Consider the following 23,156-nt stretch of genomic DNA (forward strand, 5'->3'; position numbering starts at 1 on the left):
TTGAGCTGTTAAGTGCCTAATATAAACTGAGCTGGTTTGGGCTATTTTTGCTTTAGAAACTCTCATATCCTTTACTCAAGCCTGCTAACAGGCTTGATTCTACTCCTTATCCTTTGTGTACCCTGTGTTTGGAGACTTCAGCCTGCCAGCCTCTGTAAGAAAGCAGAGTGGATTTCCAGGGAATAGAAGAGGGTGCAGTATTTAGCACAGACCCATTACTTAGACAGGGGTTTTTAAGGACCCCACTTTAGGCTGCTTTGCTTTTAAATTGGTTTTCTGACACCAGACATGCCTGTGAGGGCTCCTCTGCTGCACAGTACAAGGTGCACAAGGTACCACCAGGAACAGGCATGCACACACCACCAGACAGGTTTCCATTCCTAAATCAAATTTATCTTTTTCCCTACATAGGGCCTACATGCAAACTACAAAAACTTTGTCCCAAAACGCAACATGAACTTGAATACTAAAAGGCTGGAAGTAAGCTGTGAGTAGGAAGCTGTTTCCTTATGTTAGGTGTTATTCTCTTGAACTGTAAAGCTGTTAAGTTCATAGATGGTCATGCCAACACCAAACTGTTAAAAATTCCTAATTGATACCTCTCCTTACCTCCACTGAAAAGGATGGCTGTAGCACGGACTAGATGGATTGCTCTGGGCTTGTGAGTTCAGGTAAAATACTAGAGGAGAAGTGACAAGTGCACAGTCAGCACTAAATGGGAATTTAAGATGCTGCAGACCTGGAGCAGATGTAGGAGAGAACATGTGCTGATGAACATCATTTCCTCGGCAGTGGGAGAACAAAGGAGAGGAGATTCTGACAAGGTACCACAGTAGAAAAAAAAAAATCAGGGTCAATATTACATCTTCTGTTTCAATAAAGAAGAAAATTATCTTCAATAAAGATAATTTCAAAATACAAGTTATATCTTCTAAACAAATGCAATAAACTAAGTGGTCAAAAGTAATTTTTTTCCATTATCATCCAAACCAAAATGTATTTTTCAGTCAATTTAATATCTATTCAATGTTATTTTTCCACTACAAAAATCCTCCAATCTGGAATTATCCAAATACTTTCTTGCAGTGATTTCCAGGCTTTCTGGAATACACACTATTGTCAATCTCTAATATAAAGTGCTTAATTGAGAAAAATGAACAAATTAATAATGGCACCATCAGCAAACAGAGACCATTTCTATCACTGCCTTCACAATTTGGGAGCCATGGTTCCATGCCACAGCTGTGGCAATAACCAAAACACACAACTGTGAAAATATGAATGACACAAACCATTAACTAGAAAACAACATTTAGCAGTGGCAGTTGTTTTAGAGCAACAACTAATTAAGCCTGAAAGCAGCACTGCAAAATGGCTTTATTCTAATTTCAGCAGTGGGGAAACTGAGGCATGAAGAGGTTTAGTGACATGTCCACAGCACATCCACGGTAGCATCAGGATTGCAGCTGAGGGTGCTGATGCCCAGCTCTGTGCTCAGCTCTGTGAACTATCCTGCTTTTGCAGGCTCAGCAGCCAAGGCACATTTGTATTCACACAGGGCACAGAAAAGGTCTCAAAGTAGCTGCTTTTCAAAAAGCTGCAAACAGACTTGTACATAAACACAGAGCAGAGATTCTAACACCTACTTTAGTGAACTATACACGATGAGATGTCCTTCACTAGAAATAAAGTAAAAGTTAACTTACAATTATTGGTATTACACAGTGTGCTTATGTGTTAGAATACAAATTAGTGCCAGTGGATTTATACCTATTTTGATTTTTGACTGAGGGCTGAAAACAGTTTCTATTTACCATATTTAAACACAAAAGTGAGCAAAATGGAAATTTGAGGCATGCTTCAGTTTTGTTTAGAATTCAGATATTTTACACTTAGGGTCCTGAAGTCAAGCACGTTAGTCCATGCTCCTAGCTTTAAATTTCCTGGTGAATCCAAATACTTATCAGTAATGCAACCTTTATATACTGGAAATCCTCCCCACCAGCAATCTCTGCTTAAACAGCTGATGAGCTTTAGAGTCTGCAGACAGAAAAGGTTAAGCCTGCCTCTTACCCTGCTCCTCCCTCCACTGACTACACCATAGATTCTTTTCACCTCCTCTACTTAAGAACACAGTATTAAACATACAATTTCCTTAATTTTACCTAATAGAAATAATAAATATAATTATGATCATAAATAGCAGTTTCCATTAGTAGATTTCAAAGCACTTATAAAGGAAAAGCATTTAAAAAGGAAATGCTTGTTAAAATTCCATTTGTAGAAATACATGTGGCAATGTGGCAATGTAGCTAAGACTTCTTGCTTCAAATCTAGAAGTTTTCAAAAGCATTCGTAATTCTAGAAGACAGCAAAGGTAACAAAGGTTTCTGAAGATTTTAGCACTGTGACAGCTTTCTGACAGATTATTAAAAGTGCTTTTTAAATCTGAAGAATGATCAAACTAGAAAGACAGAGTTACAAACATTTAGTCTGACTACACTAATGCTTGGGACAAAATTTAACCCCAATATATCCCAGTTAAAAACATTGAAACATTGCTTTTTTTGGCTATACTTCATGGTCAATACTCCACAAAAGTAAAATGCTACAGCTTCTAAAATGAAATTCCATGTACAGCCAAATAAGCACGACAGATAAAGTTCTAACAAATCAAAGCAATGTCAATTGGCCACAGAAAATTCTGGCCGGTTTTTCCTCTTCATAGCTTCCATTTGAAATGATTAAGTGCAATTTCTTTTTCACAACAGTCCTTACTGGATCCGCAGAGATGGGGCTCCGAGCCTCTGTTTCCTCCGCTTCATCATTGTGCTGATACACTGATATGCCTCTTCCCAGCGTAAGAGGCTTAGGGCTGGGGAGGAGAGGCCACTGTTATCACTCCAACGCAGAGCACAGAACAATCAGTGCAATTCCGAGCTCTTCATACACCCCCCGTGTCACAGACACCTCGGGAGTTCAGTAATGGTCCAGATTAATCACACAGCTCATGTCAAAAACCTAATTCTTTATAAAAAAAAAAAAATTCAGATTAAAAAAATCTTCTGCGAGGCTATTCCCAGCATCCGGCGAAAGGAAGCGGAGCCCAGCAGAAGGAAAGGAAGGAGCCCAGGGCACAGAGGGGCCATCTGACCTGTCACAGCGCCAGCAGCGCGGTCCTGCCGCGCTCCGGCCGAGCCGCCGCACATCACCCGACTGATTCACCAACCCCGGGGCTGCCAGGAGCAGCGGCAGCTTTCCCAGCAAACCAAGGAGAGGCACGGCACAGTGCAAGGATCCTGGCAGGGGTCTCGGAGCAGCCCGGACAGCCGCAGGGCGATGGGGCAGAGCAGCGCTCGCACCCGATGCCCGGCAGAGCCCTCAGCGGGCGCGGCAGCAGCTGTGCCCGGCCGGCGGGACACGCGAACCAGCCCCGGTCCGAAATCAATCCCTGAACGACAGCAGCTTCAAACAGCCTCCCGAAACCCCCAAGCTGTGCCCCACACAGAGACTTTATGGATTCCAGCACCGGGAACAGGGCAACAGCGCTCGCAGCAGCCCGGGGAGCACAGGGGAGGAAGGGGAACCACCTTCACCAGGAAGAAATGTTCCCTTTACACTTCTGCTCGCAAACAGCGAGTTCAATCAGCTCAAAATCAACTCTGTGCTATTAACAAAACTGCCCCCAAATGATGTCCAACATTTTTTTAAAAGTGTATTCGTAAGAATGTTACTTTCCTCAAAAAAGTTTCCATAGATATATGTTTGATAGGTTTTAGAGTGCTAAAGGCTGTATTTAGGCTGCCTTTCACAAATACTCATCAACCAAGTCAAATTCCAGGTGCCAACTCTGATCTTCAGACCTTCCCACGATTCTGATCGCAGCCCCACACGACAAAACCGCAATCTCTCAATAGTTAGGAAAACAGAGTGCCAGGCTGAGGAGGAAGGGCCAGGGTGGCTGTTCCTTACACAGCCAAAGCCCCTGCCCCCACACTGTGCCTCTGGAGTCAGACAGCACAGCAAGCAACAAAAAGTACAAATTTGGTATGCTACAAATAATTCTATTGTACTTATTAAATGAGAGCCTGGATTAAGTAGTGGAAACTTGACAATAAAAACTGCACAAAACACTTTTTCCACTTTTAAATCCTTGATGAAAACCTCCATAAATTCTTTGTCTCTGAGATTACAGTCTATACATAATACTAAAATACTCCTGATTCGCCAAATCGCTTCTTTTAAAGAAACAATGCTTTCAAATAATTTTTAAAATCTAATACAGGAATAGCAGCAGTGCCGTGGAGCTCCACAAGAATAATTCAGCATGTTCCACCTCCAGAACCAGCCCCATGGATCAGCTTAAGAGCAACAGGTTATTTTTGACCTACTGCTTGTGAGCTGCTTCTACGTGCTCAGAGAAGGATGGGGTGGTCAGAAGAGCGCACCTCTTTCTCTCCCCATCTATATAAAGCACCACAAGCAGAATGCACAGACTGCAGGCATTATTTCTTACTTTATTTCCACATCCAAATCAGAACAGAGTGCAAAAACAGCAAAATCCCCTACTCCCTTTCAGAACCATTTTTCATCCACTTCCTGCACTTTGGCTTTCCCACTCCTGGGACAGTGGCACTCACTCCTGGCAGGGAAACGGCATCGATCCATCACCAGCAGAAACACTCACCCGCCAAGAGGAGCAGAAACTGAATTATATACTCCATTTCTCTGCAGACACAGAGCAAATTCCCACAGCACCTGAGCATGGCAGCACGAAGACGTAAACCACTAAAAGCCAGAAATTCTCTTTCCTGCCATCAAACTTCTTATTGTTTCCAAGGTCTAAACATTCAAAAAAAATACAAGCAGTTCAGCACATCTCCCCAAAAAAATTCCTTGGTGTGTTTGTGTGTAATTTTACTGTCAAGAAGCTGGGGGCAAGTTTAACAAATTATGATGCAGACTTGTTTAATGAAATCCCCTCAGAAATGTCTAGGGCAGCAGAAACTAAGAATCTTCAGAGGTTTAAAGTAAAATGGTAATGCAGAGAAGGAGGGAGAGAATGAGAGAAAACAAGTCCCACAGGGGTCATAAGCTGCCTTAAAAAGTGATTAGAAGGAATAAAGACCACCATAAAAGGCAAGCACACGTCTTCAACAAACACTTTTATGTTGCTTACCATATTTCAGAGATAGACATAAAAACTTCAGGTAAATACTACTCTTTACCAGCACCAATCACCATCAAAACAACAATGTGTAATACTTGGTTCATATAAATGTGTATTTTTACTGGATATATTCTGGACTAAAACTATTTTTTCACGTTTCTTATGCCTCCAGTTTCTTTTTCCATTTGTATACAGCCTTTTAAAGTATATTTCATACAGATGGTTGATAGCAGGAAATAATTTAACAAAAAAAACCAGCTGAAGTTAGAAACTGGTTTAGCAAATTTAGTTTGCTGAGGAAATTACTCTTTTCAAATTTGGATATAATATGGGAAAGCTGTGTTTTCTTTTTAGAAAGTTTTACATTTAGCACAAAAATTACAGCAACCCACACCATGAACCCTGCCTTAGAAACCATGAGGATTTAAAATACAAACCCACATTTTTCATTAAAAAGCCTGAACAGCTCAATAAAGTTCATGCTATAAAGAACTGAATTTTTTAATTAATTTATTATTATTGGGGTACTGAACAAGAAATGAGATGGCTCAAGGGCAGCCCCAACTGGATTTAGTGACTACTGCTCAGCCAAGGAGACAAGCAGGAGCAATAGTGAGCTCCAGGCTGGTGCTGGGCATCCTGCAGCCAGGAGGAAATGCAGTTTGCAGCCTGATCCTCTGGGTGCTGAACTGCTCTCAGACACATGAACACACAGAGGTGCTTCACCATGGGATGCTCCTGCTGCAAAGTCCCCACCTTTGTCCCTTCAAGTCTGGAACGTCTCTGCTGTGATTCACGTGCAGGTGCACATCAAAACCATGTGAAAGCTGCAGCCAACAATACAAAACCCAATCTCTACAGAGAACAGAACAGGATAATGGCTGAAAATAATTAAACCACTTTGACTAATAGGCTGGAGATCAAAGTTTGAGTCTATCACTCCACATCCACTATTTGAAACTAAAGAAAATATTCATGAATGGTAATTATTTCTTTTGTGAACAAAGCATGGGGAAAAACATAACCAATACATTTATATGCATAATTCATTAAAGGAAAACTTTGAACTCTGATTATTGAACCACACCAGAGACAAAGTATAACTACTTATTCCCGTTCTCTAACTATTCAGTCTCTTAGCAGCCTACAACTCAGCTGAATATCATCTCCTTTAGTGCATTAAACATAACCCCCCATAGAAACACAAACACTTTAAGCACATTAACAACAAAATGGTATCTAAATTATCAGGCATTTCTCTTAATGTCACCCTGCATACAATTCCCCCATCTGTTTTACATGTCTGCTCGCTGTGTGCTGATTATTTCAAACTCAGGATTGCAAGACACCCAAGTGCAAAGCCTTCCTCTACAGTGTGCCTGTGTTTCCTTCTGCTAATATGGAAACAGTCATCAACACTCATCAACAGACTTCACAGGCTCCATCCCACCATTCATTCTCTTCAGCTCCCACCCAAGAGTTTCTTTAGGTGGCAAAAGTTCTCATGTTCTCCTGACAAAAACAGTGAGACATGTAACTCCACTCCTTTTCCTTAGCACAAATAAGCACAGCAGCTCTTGTTGTCCCTGCTTATAATCAGTTCCTGCAATAAAACAGAGATTACTCATACTGACTCAGGAAATATGAAATATTGAGGGTCACATAAAGAAAAAGTTAGAAGCATTTTCAGGAACAGCTCATCCTTTTTCATTCAGCAATGACAAATACCCAAGCTGATCCACAGGCTAAAACCTTTGTAACTCAACAATCCAGCAAAGCAATCACCAAACCAGTCAGCAGTAGCAGATTTTTTACAGAAGTGCACCCCAACCTCCAGACTAGCGCACAAAAAAATGCTGAGTGGCTGATTTTTGTATATAATTCAATTGCTACTCAACTGCTACAAAGGCTGGAGGTTGTGAAGAAAATTCATGCACCTCTTGAGAGTTTCTGGCTCCAAGCCAGGTACTTCATCCTCCTGTCCATTCCTGCTTCTGCTTCTGTCAGTGATCAAAAGTAGGTGACTGACAGTCAATGAATCAGGACATGGCTACACCCATACCTATCCCTGCTCATCAGCCACAGCACAACAGCAGCTTTTCAGAATAAATCTTATTTTCAGAATTTATTTTTGAATATGAGGTTCACAATTAAGTTGATTCCAGCAGAAAAAAAGCCTCCAGAAGAACTGAAAACTGCCTTCAGTTGAAATGCCATTATTTTTGACAAAATGGTTGAACAAATTTATGCATAGTGTATTTTTACCTTATATTACATGCATATATTATAATTATTCCCTTGATGTAAATTTCTCAAGTTTCTAATTCAAAAACAAAGAGGATTTTTTTAAAATCAAGTAAGCACTCTGATATTGGCATATGCAAAATCAAGCAGATCAACTCCACAAGAACCTTTTCAGTGAGCCTGTACATTTCATAGTATATCATCAACACAGGTCTATATCAGCCACAATGCACCACTGACTTCATGAACAGTTAAAACTTCTCAAACCACAAGACATCATATGGTTCTGGACCACACTTGGTACTTGACTTGGTAGAGAATCTGTAATTCCAGAAACTACAATCAAATAATCAGCTAGACAACACAGGCAAATACGACATTTCAATTCTTCATAGATCTTTAGTCTCACTAATAGCTGCAACCTTGTGCTTAAAATTTATGGCCTGGATCTTCTTGACACAGGTTGCTAAATTACTTCACATAGTGACAGCTTAAAAGGCACTCACTTGTGGAAGAAAACTAAAGTGAAGTAATGAAAATTGCAGGAGTTAAGTAATACAGAAATAAAATATTCAGTCATTTGGTTTAGTTACCAGTAACTAAAACATTACACATCTGAAGCACTTCATTTGTACATGTATCTCAGATAGCTCAAATGAAAATACATGACTAGTCTTGTGTCATACCCACCTCCATGCTGGCATGAGCTGGAATATCTCTGGCATCCTCAATTTCAATTCCAAAACTTTTGTGCAAAAATTACATTCAACAAAAAACTTGCTGGTAACTGACTGCTCCACTATTTGATCAAAGAACTTTCATAATCTTCAAATGATGAACACCACCTGTCTTAGAAATCTCTCAAATCTTGTTAAGCCAGCCTTTGAGGCATACTGGTTAAAAAAAACCCCAAAACCAGTCAGTGCTTCATGTTCTTTAAATAAGTCCCTGACTGGTTTATCATTGTCATATGAACTAAACAAAAAGGTCTGGTCATGCCCCACTTTTAAAAAAAGACCTTTTGATCCTCTGCATTGTTCAGCCCTGAATCACAAGCTCTACACAGCATTTTCCAAACACTGTTTCTTATACAAAGGGGATAGCTTACACTGAAAGACTGAAAATCATTTCTCATTAGAACCAGAAACCTGAGGAAGAAAGGTTATAAGCTTTTGTGAGCTTCATGTCTGTAGTCCACAAGCTTTGGGAAACAATTTTAAATCATAATGCAATAGCAGGCAGTACAAAAGCTTTCTCTTTTATATAATGCAATCAATAATGCAATTTCTTCCACCATAAATCTGTAACCGTAGCAGAAGCTAAGCTCTTATAATACCATTGAAATACCAAGTTAGTTCGCTGAAATTCTTTAAGCATCATAATGCATTAAAAAAAAATTTGCTGTTTGTTTAAATGACAGTTTTAAAAGCCTACTTTTCCTGACATGCACTACTTTATTGAGACACCTCCATCAGGCTGCCTGCTCCACAAACACCTGACCTGTGTGGCCCAGGAGCTGTGTGCTTAGACTTCTGTCAACAGACTGTTTGGAGAGCAGCGATCAGAGTTGTCCATATCACATAAATAATCAGCAGCTCCTCTGGAGTCCCTTCAGCCACATCAGAGTGGCAGCACTCAACACTGCAGCTACTTTGGTATCAGGAGCAGCTCAGGCTGGTAATTAGAAGAAAGCTTACACTACCACTGCTTTTCCTGCTACACTTAAGGAAATGAATAGAGGCTTCAGTCTCACAGAAATCCAAGCTAGCTCTTTCCAAGCCCACGACAGATTCTTGAAAATGTTGAACAGAGAAAACAGAGCATCTGCCCATCTAAATTACTTCCACAACTGAACAGCTATGTATGTTCAAAACAAACCAAGGGATGAATAAGGAATACTTATACTTACAAGCTTCCTCTTCTGGGGAGACTGAGCTCTTTCTGGAAAAAAAAATTAAAACCTTGAGTTAATTTTACTTTTTATTATATATGACTGATTTATTTATCAATAAATGACTGAGGTGGAATGAATAAAGAGCTGGCCATTTCCCAGCGCATGCTCAGTGTGGAACTGCACAGGTCTGCTGCTGCACATTCACAATGCACAGTCTGGGGTATGAAGGTTGCTCATTTTGCCTAAACAATCATTGCCTTTGGAGTTAAAAATCATAAGTACTCAACAGAGCAAACATAACTTTGAAATTCAAGCCTGAGCACAGATAAGGCAGTAATTAATTCTGTCCTACATACCTCATCAGCATCAGACCGAACCACTTCCAGAAGTGTGGAACGTGGTGTGCCTGCAGCTGCTGCAGTATGGTCTCACACTCTCACCAAAAGGAAGAATTAATGCCATAAAGTGCATTTGGGGGGGTGATTTGGGTTTTTTTTTTTAAACATACACATTAGTTGTGTAATGTATTATCATAAAAAATTCGAGGCCAAACACAATTTCCACTTAGCAGCATTTTGCATTTCAGCAGCACAAGCAAAGGCAGCCGGTGGATTTTTCCGTTTTTATTGCAGACGAGAGCCCGGGGGCATCCCCAGGCGGGGGCATTGCCGGACACGGCGCATCCCCTGGCACTGCCCATCCCCGGCACTGTCCCACCCCACGGGCACTGTCCCCAACCCGGGCACTGCCCATCCCCGGCACTGCCCCCACCCCGGCACTGTCCCACCCCACGGGCACTGTCCCCAACCCGGGCACTGTCCCACCCCACGGGCACTGTCCCACCCCCCGGCACTGTCCCCAACCCGGGCACTGTCCCACCCCACGGGCACTGTCCCCAACCCGGGCACTGTCCCACCCCACGGGCACTGTCCCACCCCCCGGCACTGTCCCACCCCACGGGCACTGTCCCCAACCCGAGCACTGTCCCCACCCCGGCACTGTCCCACCCCACGGGCACTGTCCCCAACCCGGGCACTGTCCCTCCCCACGGGCACTGTCTCCCCCCGGCACTGTCCATCCCCGGCACTGTCCCACCCCCCGGCACTGTCCCACCCCACGGGCACTGTCCCCAACCCGAGCACTGTCCCCACCCCGGCACTGTCCCCTGTCCGCAGTCCCCGGCCCCGCCCGGCTGCGGGGGCTGCGCTCCCGCCGGACACCGCCAGGTGGCAGCCGCGGCCGCCGGCCCGGCTCCCGATTCTGGGGGTTTTCTCCTTAAAACATCGGCACGGGCCGTACTCATCCCCGGCCGCTTCGCTTCGGCTGAGCCCAGCAAGCACCGGCACAGCCAATACCAGCTGGATGTCAGGGTACTGATCAACGGGATGTGTTTTTTACCCCTTCTCTAAGAAAAAAAATCAGTGTTTTCACTGAATATTGAAAAAAAAAAATCAATAGGAAAAAAAAAGTCAAATCCATAACACTGGTAAGGCAATGTCTTTTCCATCTTTAGCTACAGTGTTTGTGCTGACTGACATGACTAACAATGCTATTGACAGGCACTGACTGGTCTGATCAGTAACACATTGGATTCGGCTTCAAGTTTTTCAAAGATACCAAAAAGTTACAGCCACTTATAACAAATAATAAATAAATAAACAAATAATTCTTACATGCCATTATTCTTTTCAAGTATTAGTTCACCATAATTTGAAATTTCATTACAGTTTAACAGTGCCGAGCAAATTCCATGTGTGAATTATCTCAAGGCTGACAGCTTACAGCATGGAGAAATAAATTCCTGTCGTCAGACAAACTTGTCAAGATCTAATCAAAACACTTCAAGTGCGTAAGATAATAAATCATTAGCATCTATAACAGGTTGTGTGGTTTATATTCTAAAAAAGGTATTTCTTCCACTCTCATTTGTTAGAAAGAATTAGTTTCCAGCTGTGAAACCTATGTAGCAAGGACAGCTTTTGCTACTGCAAATGAAAAACAAAAAACAGATAAGATATAGGTATTATATGTTATCCTGCTTCTTTGGACAGTGTGTTACTTAGACATGCATATATGTCTCTTTCACCATATGAGCAGCTGTATTTAATTTATGCTTTTCAAAGAAGATGGCACCTCTTGGCAGAAGGCACTTTTTCTATTCAAATGACATATTTCTGTTGATTCCAACACAGTAAGCCCCAGAAAGGTTTAGAATGAATGTATAAAACTCTGGAATTTCATAGTACTGGATGAAAAAGCAAAACAGTGAACTTTAAATCTAACTACCTTCAAGTTTTTGAACTTCTAGGGTTCCTTTTTACAAGCTTTGCTCTAGTCATTAGAGCTGAAAAGTCATTTAAAGAGGGAACACTCCCTTGCAGCAGCACAGCTCTGGTAATGGTGACTTGTAATTACCAGACATACATCACAAGAAACATGGCCCAGGAACAGGAATGGACAAATCCTTTCCTTTACAGAACTCTTGCTTTACTCAAACAATATGACCTTTAATACTTCCTATAATGTAAGAAATTCAGGATAAAATCCATGCAAGGTAAGGAGGAGGACTGCCTGGGGCTTTGTTCCTGAAAACATCCCCTGGAAACTGAGTTTCCAAATAAGGAAGGAACAAAGTCCTGGCAGATGACATCTCAATGCAATTGAAATATTATCCTATCCATGCAGGAATTGTCTTCATTCTGCACCACCGCCTTGACAAACACAGTGCAGCTGTGGAATCAATAGGCAGCAGATCACATTTAATACCACTGTGGTCTTGACGACAAAGAGCACAATCAAAACAATCAATTTTTATACCTGTTGTTCCACTATGCCTCAGTTCATGTTAGTCTTAAAATCCCCTTCACAAACCCTAACAGCCACACAGCCCACCCCGTCCTGGCCTCTGCAGCACCTTCCCTGGCCTCTGGAGAAATGACAATGCACTCTCCCAGCTCTCTGCCCTTCTCTGCCTCTCCAGAGCTGGTAACAGCCCCCATAATCCCCCAAAACAGGCCATGAACAGTGGGGCCGAGGCAAAAGCCCCAGAGCTGGACATTACACAACCACAAGCAATGTAATCATGAGATTTGCTCTCCCAAATCACCAGGGAGTTTGTGTGTGAAGAAGTTACATCCCAGAGAGAAAACTCCTGGAGATGGAAAGGAGGGAGCAGACTGCAGACAACTGCTGAATTATTTCCTATTTGAGGATGCCCACTGCCAGGAGAACACTGCAGATCTCCAGGGGAACAAGGGGACAATGAAAATGCCTCCCAGAGATGGGAATACACTCACAGGGTTGAGACTCAGCTGGGTCTTAAGACAGCTCAACACTTCAATGTGTGCAATGGGACCAACAGAGTTTGTATCTTATAATGACAGGGTGGTTTCAAACATATGGAGCAGCACTACAAAAGCAGTGATTCAATAATTATGAAAAATGTAAGTCCAACAGCATTCCACAAGCACCCTATAAAGGTTAAAGTCTACTCAGAATCATATATAGTATCATTTATAGTAGTTATTAAATGTTTTAGTTAGTAAATTATGAGGTAGGTGGTATGATTTAACTGGTTTCCACCCACACCACAAAGGAGTTTGGCATTACATGTCCATATATCCTGAAAAAATAAATCACATTTTAAGAGGTGAGATAACTAATAAAAGAGTGCTGAGCTGTGACTCCTTGGTCTGAAACACTATTTAAAGGGTGCAGCTGTAATCCTTTCAATATGCTAGTTTATCCTGAAGGACATTTTTCATTAAAGACCACCCTTCTGATGAGAACAACACAGGAACCTACAAGATTCCAAACTGCCCCTCCCAACAGCACATCTGCCTCCCTGAGCACTTGTGCTGCCAGTAGATATATTTATATTACCATTATTACTCCAGCCAGCTCCATGCCACCTGCTCTCTAGGTCAACAATATAACCCTCAAAACAGAGGCTGACATTTATATTTGATTTATATGAAGTGCTAAATAGCATAAGAACACTATAAAATATTGGTGCACATTATTCACAAAGAACTTTCAGAAGTGGAAATAAAGAACTACTTTCACAGATCCTAAAAAATAAGGAGTGTATTAAATCTTGCAGTACCCAAATGACAAGAACAGACTGTTCTGAAAGTTAATTTTTTGTACCAGTTCCACATTTCAGGGCATAATTATTAAACATGCAACTTGATCTCTACAAGACAAAAGAAGCAGCAGATTTTCAGATGAGCAGTTAAAAAGGAACCTTGGGAAAGAAATTCAGCATCGCAGAATTTATAAAAGCTGATTCAAATGTCTGCCTTCAAAAGAGTTCCTTATATTTCCTTTTATCTTAAGTTCATCACCTCAATCATGAGGCTATAAAATCAGTTGGACGCCATATCATGCTACAGAAGAGGTTTCACAATAAGACTCAATCCTCATTTTATAGGCAGCAAGGAGGCTAAAGAGAAAAAATAGCAGTCATTTGAAAGATCATTTTTGTTTGTAAAACACATTGTTTAGTACATAAATACTGAAAAATTTATTCAGTTGTGGTTTTTTTATATATACAGAAACTGCATCTGAAAACTGGAATGTTTCAAGCAGCAGGAAGAATGCTGACTTTTTGCATAGGTGTGTGCACACAACATGGAGAGGAAATAAAGTCTGGAAATCTGTTTGCCCACTGACCTACAATACAGCCCACATCATTCCAGCAGATCCGTTATGTTATAAAAGTGTGAAAAAACAGGAACCCATCACTCAAATTTGTCACTTTCTCTCAGTCTTGTAATTTGTCCTTGAATATGTATCTGCACATATGGCACAGACCCACAGGCAAAGTTGAATGCTGGAGCCTGCACTGATGGCAGCTTAAATGGAGTCCTTGCAAATTAAAATGAGAACCATCGCCACACAGGATGTTCCATATTTTTGCCAGAGCAGACAGCATGATTCCTGAGATTGCTTTTGACCTTGGCTCCCTTGCAAGGTACTCACTATCATACCAGTTGGGACAATAGACAAATATTTTTACAGCTATAAGAGTAAATACATTTCAGTTAATAAGTTAATATTTCACAGATGATGAAATTCCACTGACAGTCAGTGACCTGGTACCATGCACTCTTGTTTTAATTTTTTTCCTTTGCTGACTATGTTTGCTTTAGGGTATACTACCAACCAGCAGGGGATTAATTAAATCTCCCTCTATACATAACCATTTGCATTACAGAAATGATATAATGAGGGTTGGAATCTCCAATTCTGATGGAAAGTACAACCTGGCCGTGCAAGGACAAACTGTAATCCATCCATCAGATTAACAGGAAGGAATTTTTCATGGTGATTAAGAAAAAAAAAATGCCCCATGCTAAGCTTTTCTTTCTGCTATCAGAATCTGTCAGGAAAAATAATTTCCTTCTTTTCACCATATCACTGTAAATGGTTATTAAAAACAGCACTTCTCAATTTCTCTGTCTAGAAATGATTACATCTGAACTTGTTTCCCAAACTCATCAGTAAAGAATTTTAAACAGCAACACTGAAACCATATCTGTACTGAAGGTCAGATGAACCTATGGAATATGCTGCAGATATTTTCTATAATTTACTGACTTTTTAGAAACTAAATTCAGGATCATACTGTTAGATCATCTGCTTAGCTACAGAGATACTTAAAATACAGAAAACGAATACCCAGCCTCTTGCCAATACCATTCAAAATATTCAGAGGACATGGATTTGATTCCCAGACCTTTCTCTGCACTCTACTGAATTTATGTCTGCCATCCCACAAATTCTAAAATGCCATGGATAGCTTAGTCCCAGGGCATCCCTCCATATTCCCAGTGCCACCCAAACTGCCTGGAATCACCCTTTCCTAAGAAATCTCACCTTCATGGTGGCAAAGGGTCACAGCCTCCAGAAAAATGCGTGTGACACCAAAATAGTCAATAGGGTATCTGTTCACCCAGTGCTACCCTAAACATACTACCAGTTCAAAGCAAAATAAAGTTATTGTTTTGATTCATTTTCTACCTCAGCAGAAGTTGCATGACAATAAAAATATCCTTTGCAACTATTCTAACATATAAAACCAAATGGGGAAAAACCCCTCAGCTGTTTAACTAACAGGCAGCCCTATTTCTCTCAATATTCAGTGTATATCAGTCTTTCGACCCACAGGTCACAAATCAGCCAGTGATGCATTTCATGCTTTTAGATCTTCCAGTCTTTCTTTTCTCTTCAGCTTAGAAATCCCTTACTAGTCAGCAAAATAAAAAGCCTTTGGATTTATTTCAAATTAGTTACTGCAGAAGGAAATAAAGCTAAAAGCCCTTTAAACTTCAAGCAAAATTCTCAAACACAGCAAATTATTTTCCCTCCCCCACCAGCCCTTCTGAATGGGCAACAGAAAGTTATTCTTTGGTAAGCAAAGCTAAGGATCCAGGTCACATCTGTGCATTAACTTGTCAAGAATATATGTGACCAAAAGCTTCCCACTAACCCTTCATATCACTTAACCTCAGGGCTTTCCATAAGATTATGGATTTTGGCTACTTGACCTAAAATAATTCCAGAATACATCTCAAAATAGGCAAGAATTCACACTTTCCTTCAGAATATTTGCAGTGCCCACTCCCATGTGTATATATATACTATATCTATATGTATTTTAGTAAGCTGGAGTGTCTGCTCCATATTTTGTACATTACATCATGTTTTCCAGCCCAAAATACAACATTACACAGTGCACAGCATGGGCCACTGCTCATGGCAACAAACAGGACTGAAACCACACATCATGACTGGCAAATGGCAATAAAAACAAGGGATGCAAACCACATTCCCAAGGGATGAAGGGACCAGCCCCAGGAAAAGGCAGAGCTTTTCCACAGCTCAGTGGGCGCCCACAGCCCAGGCAGGGTGGCACCCACGCATCCCTCACCAGCCACAGCCATGAGTGACTTGCAGTCCTGCAGCTCTCATTTCCTCCACAGGATTCATTCCTATCTCTGTTTCTCAGGACCAGGAGCACAGGGTCACTCTGATTTCATGCCCTCAGCCAAGCAGAAGTCTCTTTCTTCCCATAATAAAGACAATTCTAGATTTATATTCGATCCCAAGCTTTTCAGCTGTGGTTAAACAAAGAGTGGCTTCTGAAAATTAAGACAACCTCTAAGAGCCCTGGTCACAATAACAGGGGTACAGTAACTCAGCTGTTCAATCCTTAGACATCAACAAACTAATTTACTATTAACTTGATTGCTTTCCTCAAGGCTAAAAAATAAAACCAACCATAGAAGCAGCTGTCTTCAAGTAAATTTGCCAAACTTACTTTTAAATGTTACAGAGCACATAAGAGACAATGTTTTTAAGGTGTAATTTCACTAGCAGGAAAAAGTAAATTTAAATATTACAGCTTGAATTTTGCAACCTAGAGTCCAAGATGCAGAAGCATAGAAAAAAAACCAGCAGAGCAGAAGAAAAACTATGAATTTACTCTCCTAACGGACAATCCATAAATTGCAACAGCAGCAGCTCTGGAAGACCATTATGATGACTTATTCCCCAAATTAAACAAGAGCAGCAACCCAAAATGTGTGTGTGCATGTGTAGCAACAAAATAAAAAGTGAGACACATGGTAGTCCTCTGTAAATAAAAGGTTATACTTAAAAAACTGAGAAATAACACCAATAATAAATGTTCCAAATCTTCCTTATATATTTTTGCGCAAATTAACCTAAAGGCAAAGGAATACTGAGAGTAATAAAGCACACAGCTTAGACAGCTCATTAATCTTTCTCATTACTTAATTCTATTTTTACAAGGCCATGAAGCAGATTCCTGATGTGTGAAAGAGCCTGCCCAGCACTGAACAATCACCCCAAATAATGGGAGCAACTGTTCAAAATTCTCTTCCATTTTGCCAGACGGCGCCCGTTTCAGAAATTTAAGTCAAAAGGTCACATTCTGCAAAATTTTAGAAAATGCAGGGAAGAGTCTCATCTCAGAGCTGTACAGAACTCCAGCTGTAATGCTATTGTTAGAAACCGCTCTTAAAATTACTCTGTCTTGACTTGCACCAAAAATTCCTTCAAGACTGGGCATGCAATGGTCACAAGGAAAGAGTCACAGCTGCTAAAAATGCCAAGAGCATTACAAATAAACAAATCCAGTTTTATTCTCTCCCTTGTAGCTCATACTAATATTAATCTATGATTAAGTCAGTTGATATTTCTACTATACACAGGTCTACTCTTTAAAAGGTTGTTTCTAGACAAATTAACTGTCTAGAAAGGCTGTCATCAAGGCTACCTGACAGCAAATTTGATTCTTAAACTCTTTAAATATCCCTTAAAACTGAATAACCAACCCCAACAAAAGGATTCCACAATAACCTTTCTGGTTTATCCTACAAAAATCTATATAAAACAATAAGCATCTTATGAAAACTCCAGCCCTGGCTCATCAGCTCATATTCATTCAGTGCACTGTTAATACAGACCACGAACAAAATTCAAAGGTTGCCCCTAAAATTATATTGAAATACATTGGTATTATATTATATTAAATAAATTGGACATTTTTCAATACCATAGTTGAAGGAACAAAAGGCACATGGTGAGTTCAGTGTTAACATAAGCAGCAGGTCTCTCCCACCAGTCCAAAGTCTGTCAGGCTGGTTTCTCACTGACTCCCCAGTTGTGAAGTGTTGGAAAGCAAACAGGCAGAAATTAAATTTGGTGGTTGTTTTTGAGAGGTACTCCCCATGTCTCCAATTTCTTTGTCAATGTTAGGCCAAGACTTGTGACACACCAACAGAATTTTATCTTTACAATTGTCTATTTCTCAATTAATTTAGACAAAAAGAAAAATGTGCCAGGCCAGTGCTGCCAGACAGCTGGACAGCTTTGCCAGCCCTAAAATAACACCAGGTTTCCTAACAGTAAAGCTCTGGGAGAAAGTCCCAGGGAAGAGAAACCTTTTAGTTCCTCAAAAAGCCTCAACAATAAAGGTGTCTCCCATCCTTCCTTAAAGCTGCATCAAATCCATCCACATAGATATGGGAAAACACTCTCAGAAATTGAAAGCATAAGCAATCAATTTTAAAGATATTTAGTAATTAGTCCTAAAAGGATTTCCAAGCACATAAAGCTCCCTTGCCTTCATCTAGTTTATGACTGATAGCATCTGTAACCTCACGTGGCATCCATTAAGTTCGGTAGTTAATTACATCTGCTCTGACTGGACATTATTTACAGAACAAGCAGATGTAATTTTCCATTGCTTAGCTAAGCTACATGAGGCACTTCAGCCTACCCCTCTCAAATCACTGCTTCTCACAAAACCACAGGAGGAGGGACAGACAGGGCGCTCTGAGCATTTTCTGTAAAGGAATAGTTACAGACCATCATCCACTTAGTGAAGAAATCCACATGCTGAGCACCATGTGAAAATTTGGAATAATCAGAGCCAGACAGTATTTACACCTCTGTAAGCAAACAAGAGAATTTTAACTTCTCTTTCTGCCCTCAGAAGTGAATAGTCTCTGGTATTGCGTATGCCTGCTGGGCTCCACACTGGAGCATAAACCCTTGACAAAAGTGATGAAAGAAAGGGCTCTGTTGCTTCATTCCCCCCAAAAAAATATTTTTTTACACCAAAAGCAAAAGCCACAGATATTTGACATTTACATATACTATCTGTATAGGAAGAATATTCACCCCCTGGATATATATAAGGTGGCTACACACCTAGCATGACTCATTTCAGTTATAACACAAAGCCTTTATACCACAACTTTTTATTATTAGTGCTGAAAAACAATCATTTCAGTGAAAAAAACAAACATTAAATTAGAACATGCTTTCCTATCATCTTTCACTCATACTTTCAAACTTGTCGGTGGGGTTTTTTCTGCTTAGGCATATTTAAATTAATCATAAAGACCAAAAAAAAAAAAATTAGAAAAAAGTAATTAAATTGTCCTCTCCATTTCAGTGAGACAGAACTGTAATAATCACCAAATGAACTCTAATTTTAAAATCACAATCTTATATTAACTTCAAGGGTTCAACAGTGGGACAATGCTCTAAGATGGAATATAAAATAAGAAACTGCAAAGTGGTGCTAGGCCAAACCCAGCATTCATCTACAGATCAAACCCAGTGTGGGGAAAGTTTTCTCCTCGTGTAGGTAAGAAAAACTTCAGGCTTAGGGGAAACAGAACATATCCCACAAAAGCAGCATTTATTGCTTTCAAAATAAAAGACAGGTGAGCTGGGAACCACAGACACTGACCAACCTCATCCCTGGGCATATTTTTAAATAACCACATCCAGCCCTGTCCTATAGTTACATCATAAATTCTGCAAATGTCAAGAGAACTGAAGTTTTTGGATCACTCAGATTTCTCCTATGAAAAAGCATGGGATACATTTAAGCATCTTTTACAGATTTATTTATGAACAACCCTACATTTAATATAGTTGGATAATTCAGGTTTACTCAGTGCCAAGAGATCTGTTTCAGAGTAAAGGAAAATTCATCCCCAATTAAAGCAGTGGTAAAATACAGGCACTCACTCCCAAAGCACAGCTTTGAGAAAGTGCAGACTGTGCCTAATGACTTTTAGCTCTGATGGGCGATTACTGTGCTATGTAATGGGCTGACAGAAACAGCTGATTCTATTACAAAGACATGTTCTGGCAAGGATTTTCTTTCTGTTGCATTTAAATTATAAATATGGACTCTCCTGAAAATATCAAGACAAAAGATACTAATCAATATCTAAAACTTCTGCCTTCTGTCCTTTACCATACTTCAAATTAGAACAAGCACTGACTTCATCACCAGGAAAAGCCTTGCAGGTATTCAGGACTGTCTGCACTGTAATTTCTCTGCTGTGCATTCCTCTTCATCCTCTACTCCTTTTAGAAGAAACTGCAAGTTTTTTTTTAATTCAGCTGTTGGCTTCAAAGTGAGGTTTTAAGGTATATTCCTGTTTGCATTTATGGGTACAGAAAAAATTTCCAAAGATTTGCAATACCTGAAAATTCATCACCAATTGTCACTGAACAGTCTCTTTCTTCAAAGAGGATTTGGGAAGGGGCTTTTCCTCAACTTGACAGGCCTCAAAACCACAAGTCTAATCAATGGCCTTGTTCACAGTTTCAGGTTGAATTCAATGCATGATTAAAGCATTCAGCTCAGAATAGCTTCTGGGGAGCCAAAAAGTCTTTAATACAATGTTTTTAACTTGATGTCTGTAATGTACTGTAGGAGAACTTGAATACCAGATCCAAAGTCCCTGCTCCTCTGATACATATTTCATAAAAGCCACCAAAAAAAAGCTACTCATACTGGAAAGAAAAAGCAGCATGGAAACTGCAAACTATCTAACAGGCAAAAAGCTTCAGTACATCGAAGCATTAAAGTACAAATGGTGCTCACACTACTAAAAACCTGGTCTATACCTCTGCACAAGCTTTCCCACTGCTGTTTTTGAAGTTTTATTGTCATTTTCTTTTGTCTATCCCACCTCACTAACAATCAGCCCAAACTCAACAGCTTTTTTCAGAGTAGAAGTTACAATTTTGATGTGCTGCTATGTGCATTAGAGGACCTCCTATACAAAGAATGTTTGCTGTGGACAATAAAGCAATTCATATGTTGCTAACTAATGGGAAAAAAAAACCTTATGAGATTTTTCACTGAACTTGTTACATTTTTGTTTGAGAGGGACCAAACTTCAAAGAAATAACAAAAAAAAATTGGAAGTTTAGTGACCATCTGTGAAGAACTAACCTAAATAGCTTTCAAAGAATGACTCAAGGTTTCATTTCCTGATAGCAACCATCTACCCATGCTCCTTGGTATGATAAGTTATCTTTTTCATCAATAAAATTCTTGGTTTGTTTCCCTTAGATGTTTAACTCCTTAATCCCTATTTCCACAATGTTTTCTCTCAGGCAGTGCTGCCACAAGCTGTCCTGGTGCTCCCAAATTCTCACAACAGAAGTGCAACTTCAGCAGCCAGAACAAAGGATTAGTAAAAGCATTAAAGTGATCCTGCATAATCATTCAGTGCATACACAGAATTGAATTAATTTAATTAATTCTCCTCCAAATTTAAATTCTGTGATAACTGATAATTTTCATTTCAATAAAATAGTTTAGAAACTGATAAAATGGTTCCAATGTGGTCTGACTGCAACAGGCTCAAAGCTCTTTTAACATGTTTCACTTTTCAGTTTCTCACAAAGTAAAAAGCACAGCAAAGAAAAGGCAAGATGGTGATTCCCACTTAAATTCCAATTTAAATCCTATTCCTGGAGCTGAAACGTTGCTCCAAATTCACCACTGTATTTTAAGCATTTCAGTTTAATCAGGAGGAAAAAAACTTTGGAGATTTAAAGATTTGTTTTTTAATGCAAACTTTGTACTTGTTGAATTCAGAATTTTAACACCAGGAAGCAAACCCACCATCTAGTCAAGGAATTACAGATGACTGGCTATAGGGGGATTTCTCTAACACACACACACACACACCCAAAACAAACCCAGTGCAGCCCCTGGGGTTAGTCCAGATTTACATATGTGCTAAGTGACAATTTAGAGTTAACATCCCAAATGATCTTTCCTCACTTACATGATTTAAAAAAAAAAAAAAAAAAAGATGTGTCACAGGTACCACTTTATTTTCACTGTTTTTAATTCCACAGTAGTTTCTTAAATAATAAATATTTCTTTTCTGCCCATCACTTACTTTTATAGGAACATTTATCTTTGAAATAAATGTAAAAGTCAGGTTAGTATTTATTTAAGAAAAATCCTAGCATGGTTCACCTGGACACAAGAACTATCAGATACTGGGCAACAAAAACATTTAAAAGCAGTTTTCCAGATGTAGTGAGCTTGGTGTCTTACTAGGTGAGCCCCTGGGAAAGTCTACTGCTTTGTTAACATGGTGTTGGGTTATTTCTCAGATGAAGGAAAAGCAACTCAAGTCATATTCCCTCCCCCACCTGAAAGAAGCTGCCCAGCATTTATGTCCAGAGTGCTTAAATTGCTATGTACATGCTCCTTAAAAAAATAAAATCAATAGACATTATGCCTACTCACCTAAAAATCAATAGACATTATAGATTAATAAAATATTCTTTTCATTTTCCCATTTTCATTTTATTCTAATTGAGTATTTATAGCCTCCCTACCCAAGTTTAACATTAAATGCAAATGGATAGAGAGCATTTAAATGTATACTGGTTCTAGGAAGCAGAATCTGTACTGTTATACAAACTTGAAAGAATTTATTGTAAAATTACCATACTGAGGAGAGCAAAACCTTATTTCCATCTTAATACTTCAAGTTTTCCTAATTTCAGTGTACTTAAATAGCATTCCACTGTTCAGACCTAGAAACTATTAAAGCAAATGACTGACCAAAAAAATAGTATTTTCAAAACACTATTGGAACATCACTACACAAATGTCCATTTATTTCAATGGAAAAGGTGAGAAATTCAGTTCATTGTGGTGTCTGAAAATCTTCATCTATGGCTTCCTTCATGCCTAGAAGGTTTTTGCTTCACAGATTCAGGTATTCCTATCAAAGCAAATAAGTCTCTAAAGCCTGGGAAAGGCAGAGAGCAAAAAATGGGCTCAAAAAGCCAACAGGCAAATAAACAATATAATAGCAAGATACAGGAAAGGGAAATGAATCTGGCTACAGTTCCAGGGAGCTACCATGTGCAATACTGCATAAAGCAAAGCAGAACTTACAAGTGCTTCTACATGAATTCTAGAAGCCTGAAAAATAAAACAAAAGTATATTTGGCATCAAACCACCCTCTGTA

At 39.8% G+C, this 23,156-nt stretch overlaps 1 protein-coding gene across 1 annotated transcript in view; it reads right to left on the minus strand.

Annotated features, from left to right (window-relative positions):
• The window catches only part of MAST2 (microtubule associated serine/threonine kinase 2), a 187,362-nt gene that overhangs the window by 97,045 nt on the left and 67,161 nt on the right, over positions 1 to 23,156 (minus strand). The window contains exon 4 of the mRNA XM_066555210.1: positions 9,324 to 9,355. Within this exon, the coding sequence (XP_066411307.1) occupies positions 9,324 to 9,355 (32 nt within the window). The remainder of the gene's footprint in view (positions 1 to 9,323; positions 9,356 to 23,156) is intronic.

This window comes from Molothrus aeneus, chromosome 9, assembly GCF_037042795.1.
Source record: "Molothrus aeneus isolate 106 chromosome 9, BPBGC_Maene_1.0, whole genome shotgun sequence".
NCBI classification, from domain to species: domain Eukaryota; kingdom Metazoa; phylum Chordata; class Aves; order Passeriformes; family Icteridae; genus Molothrus; species Molothrus aeneus.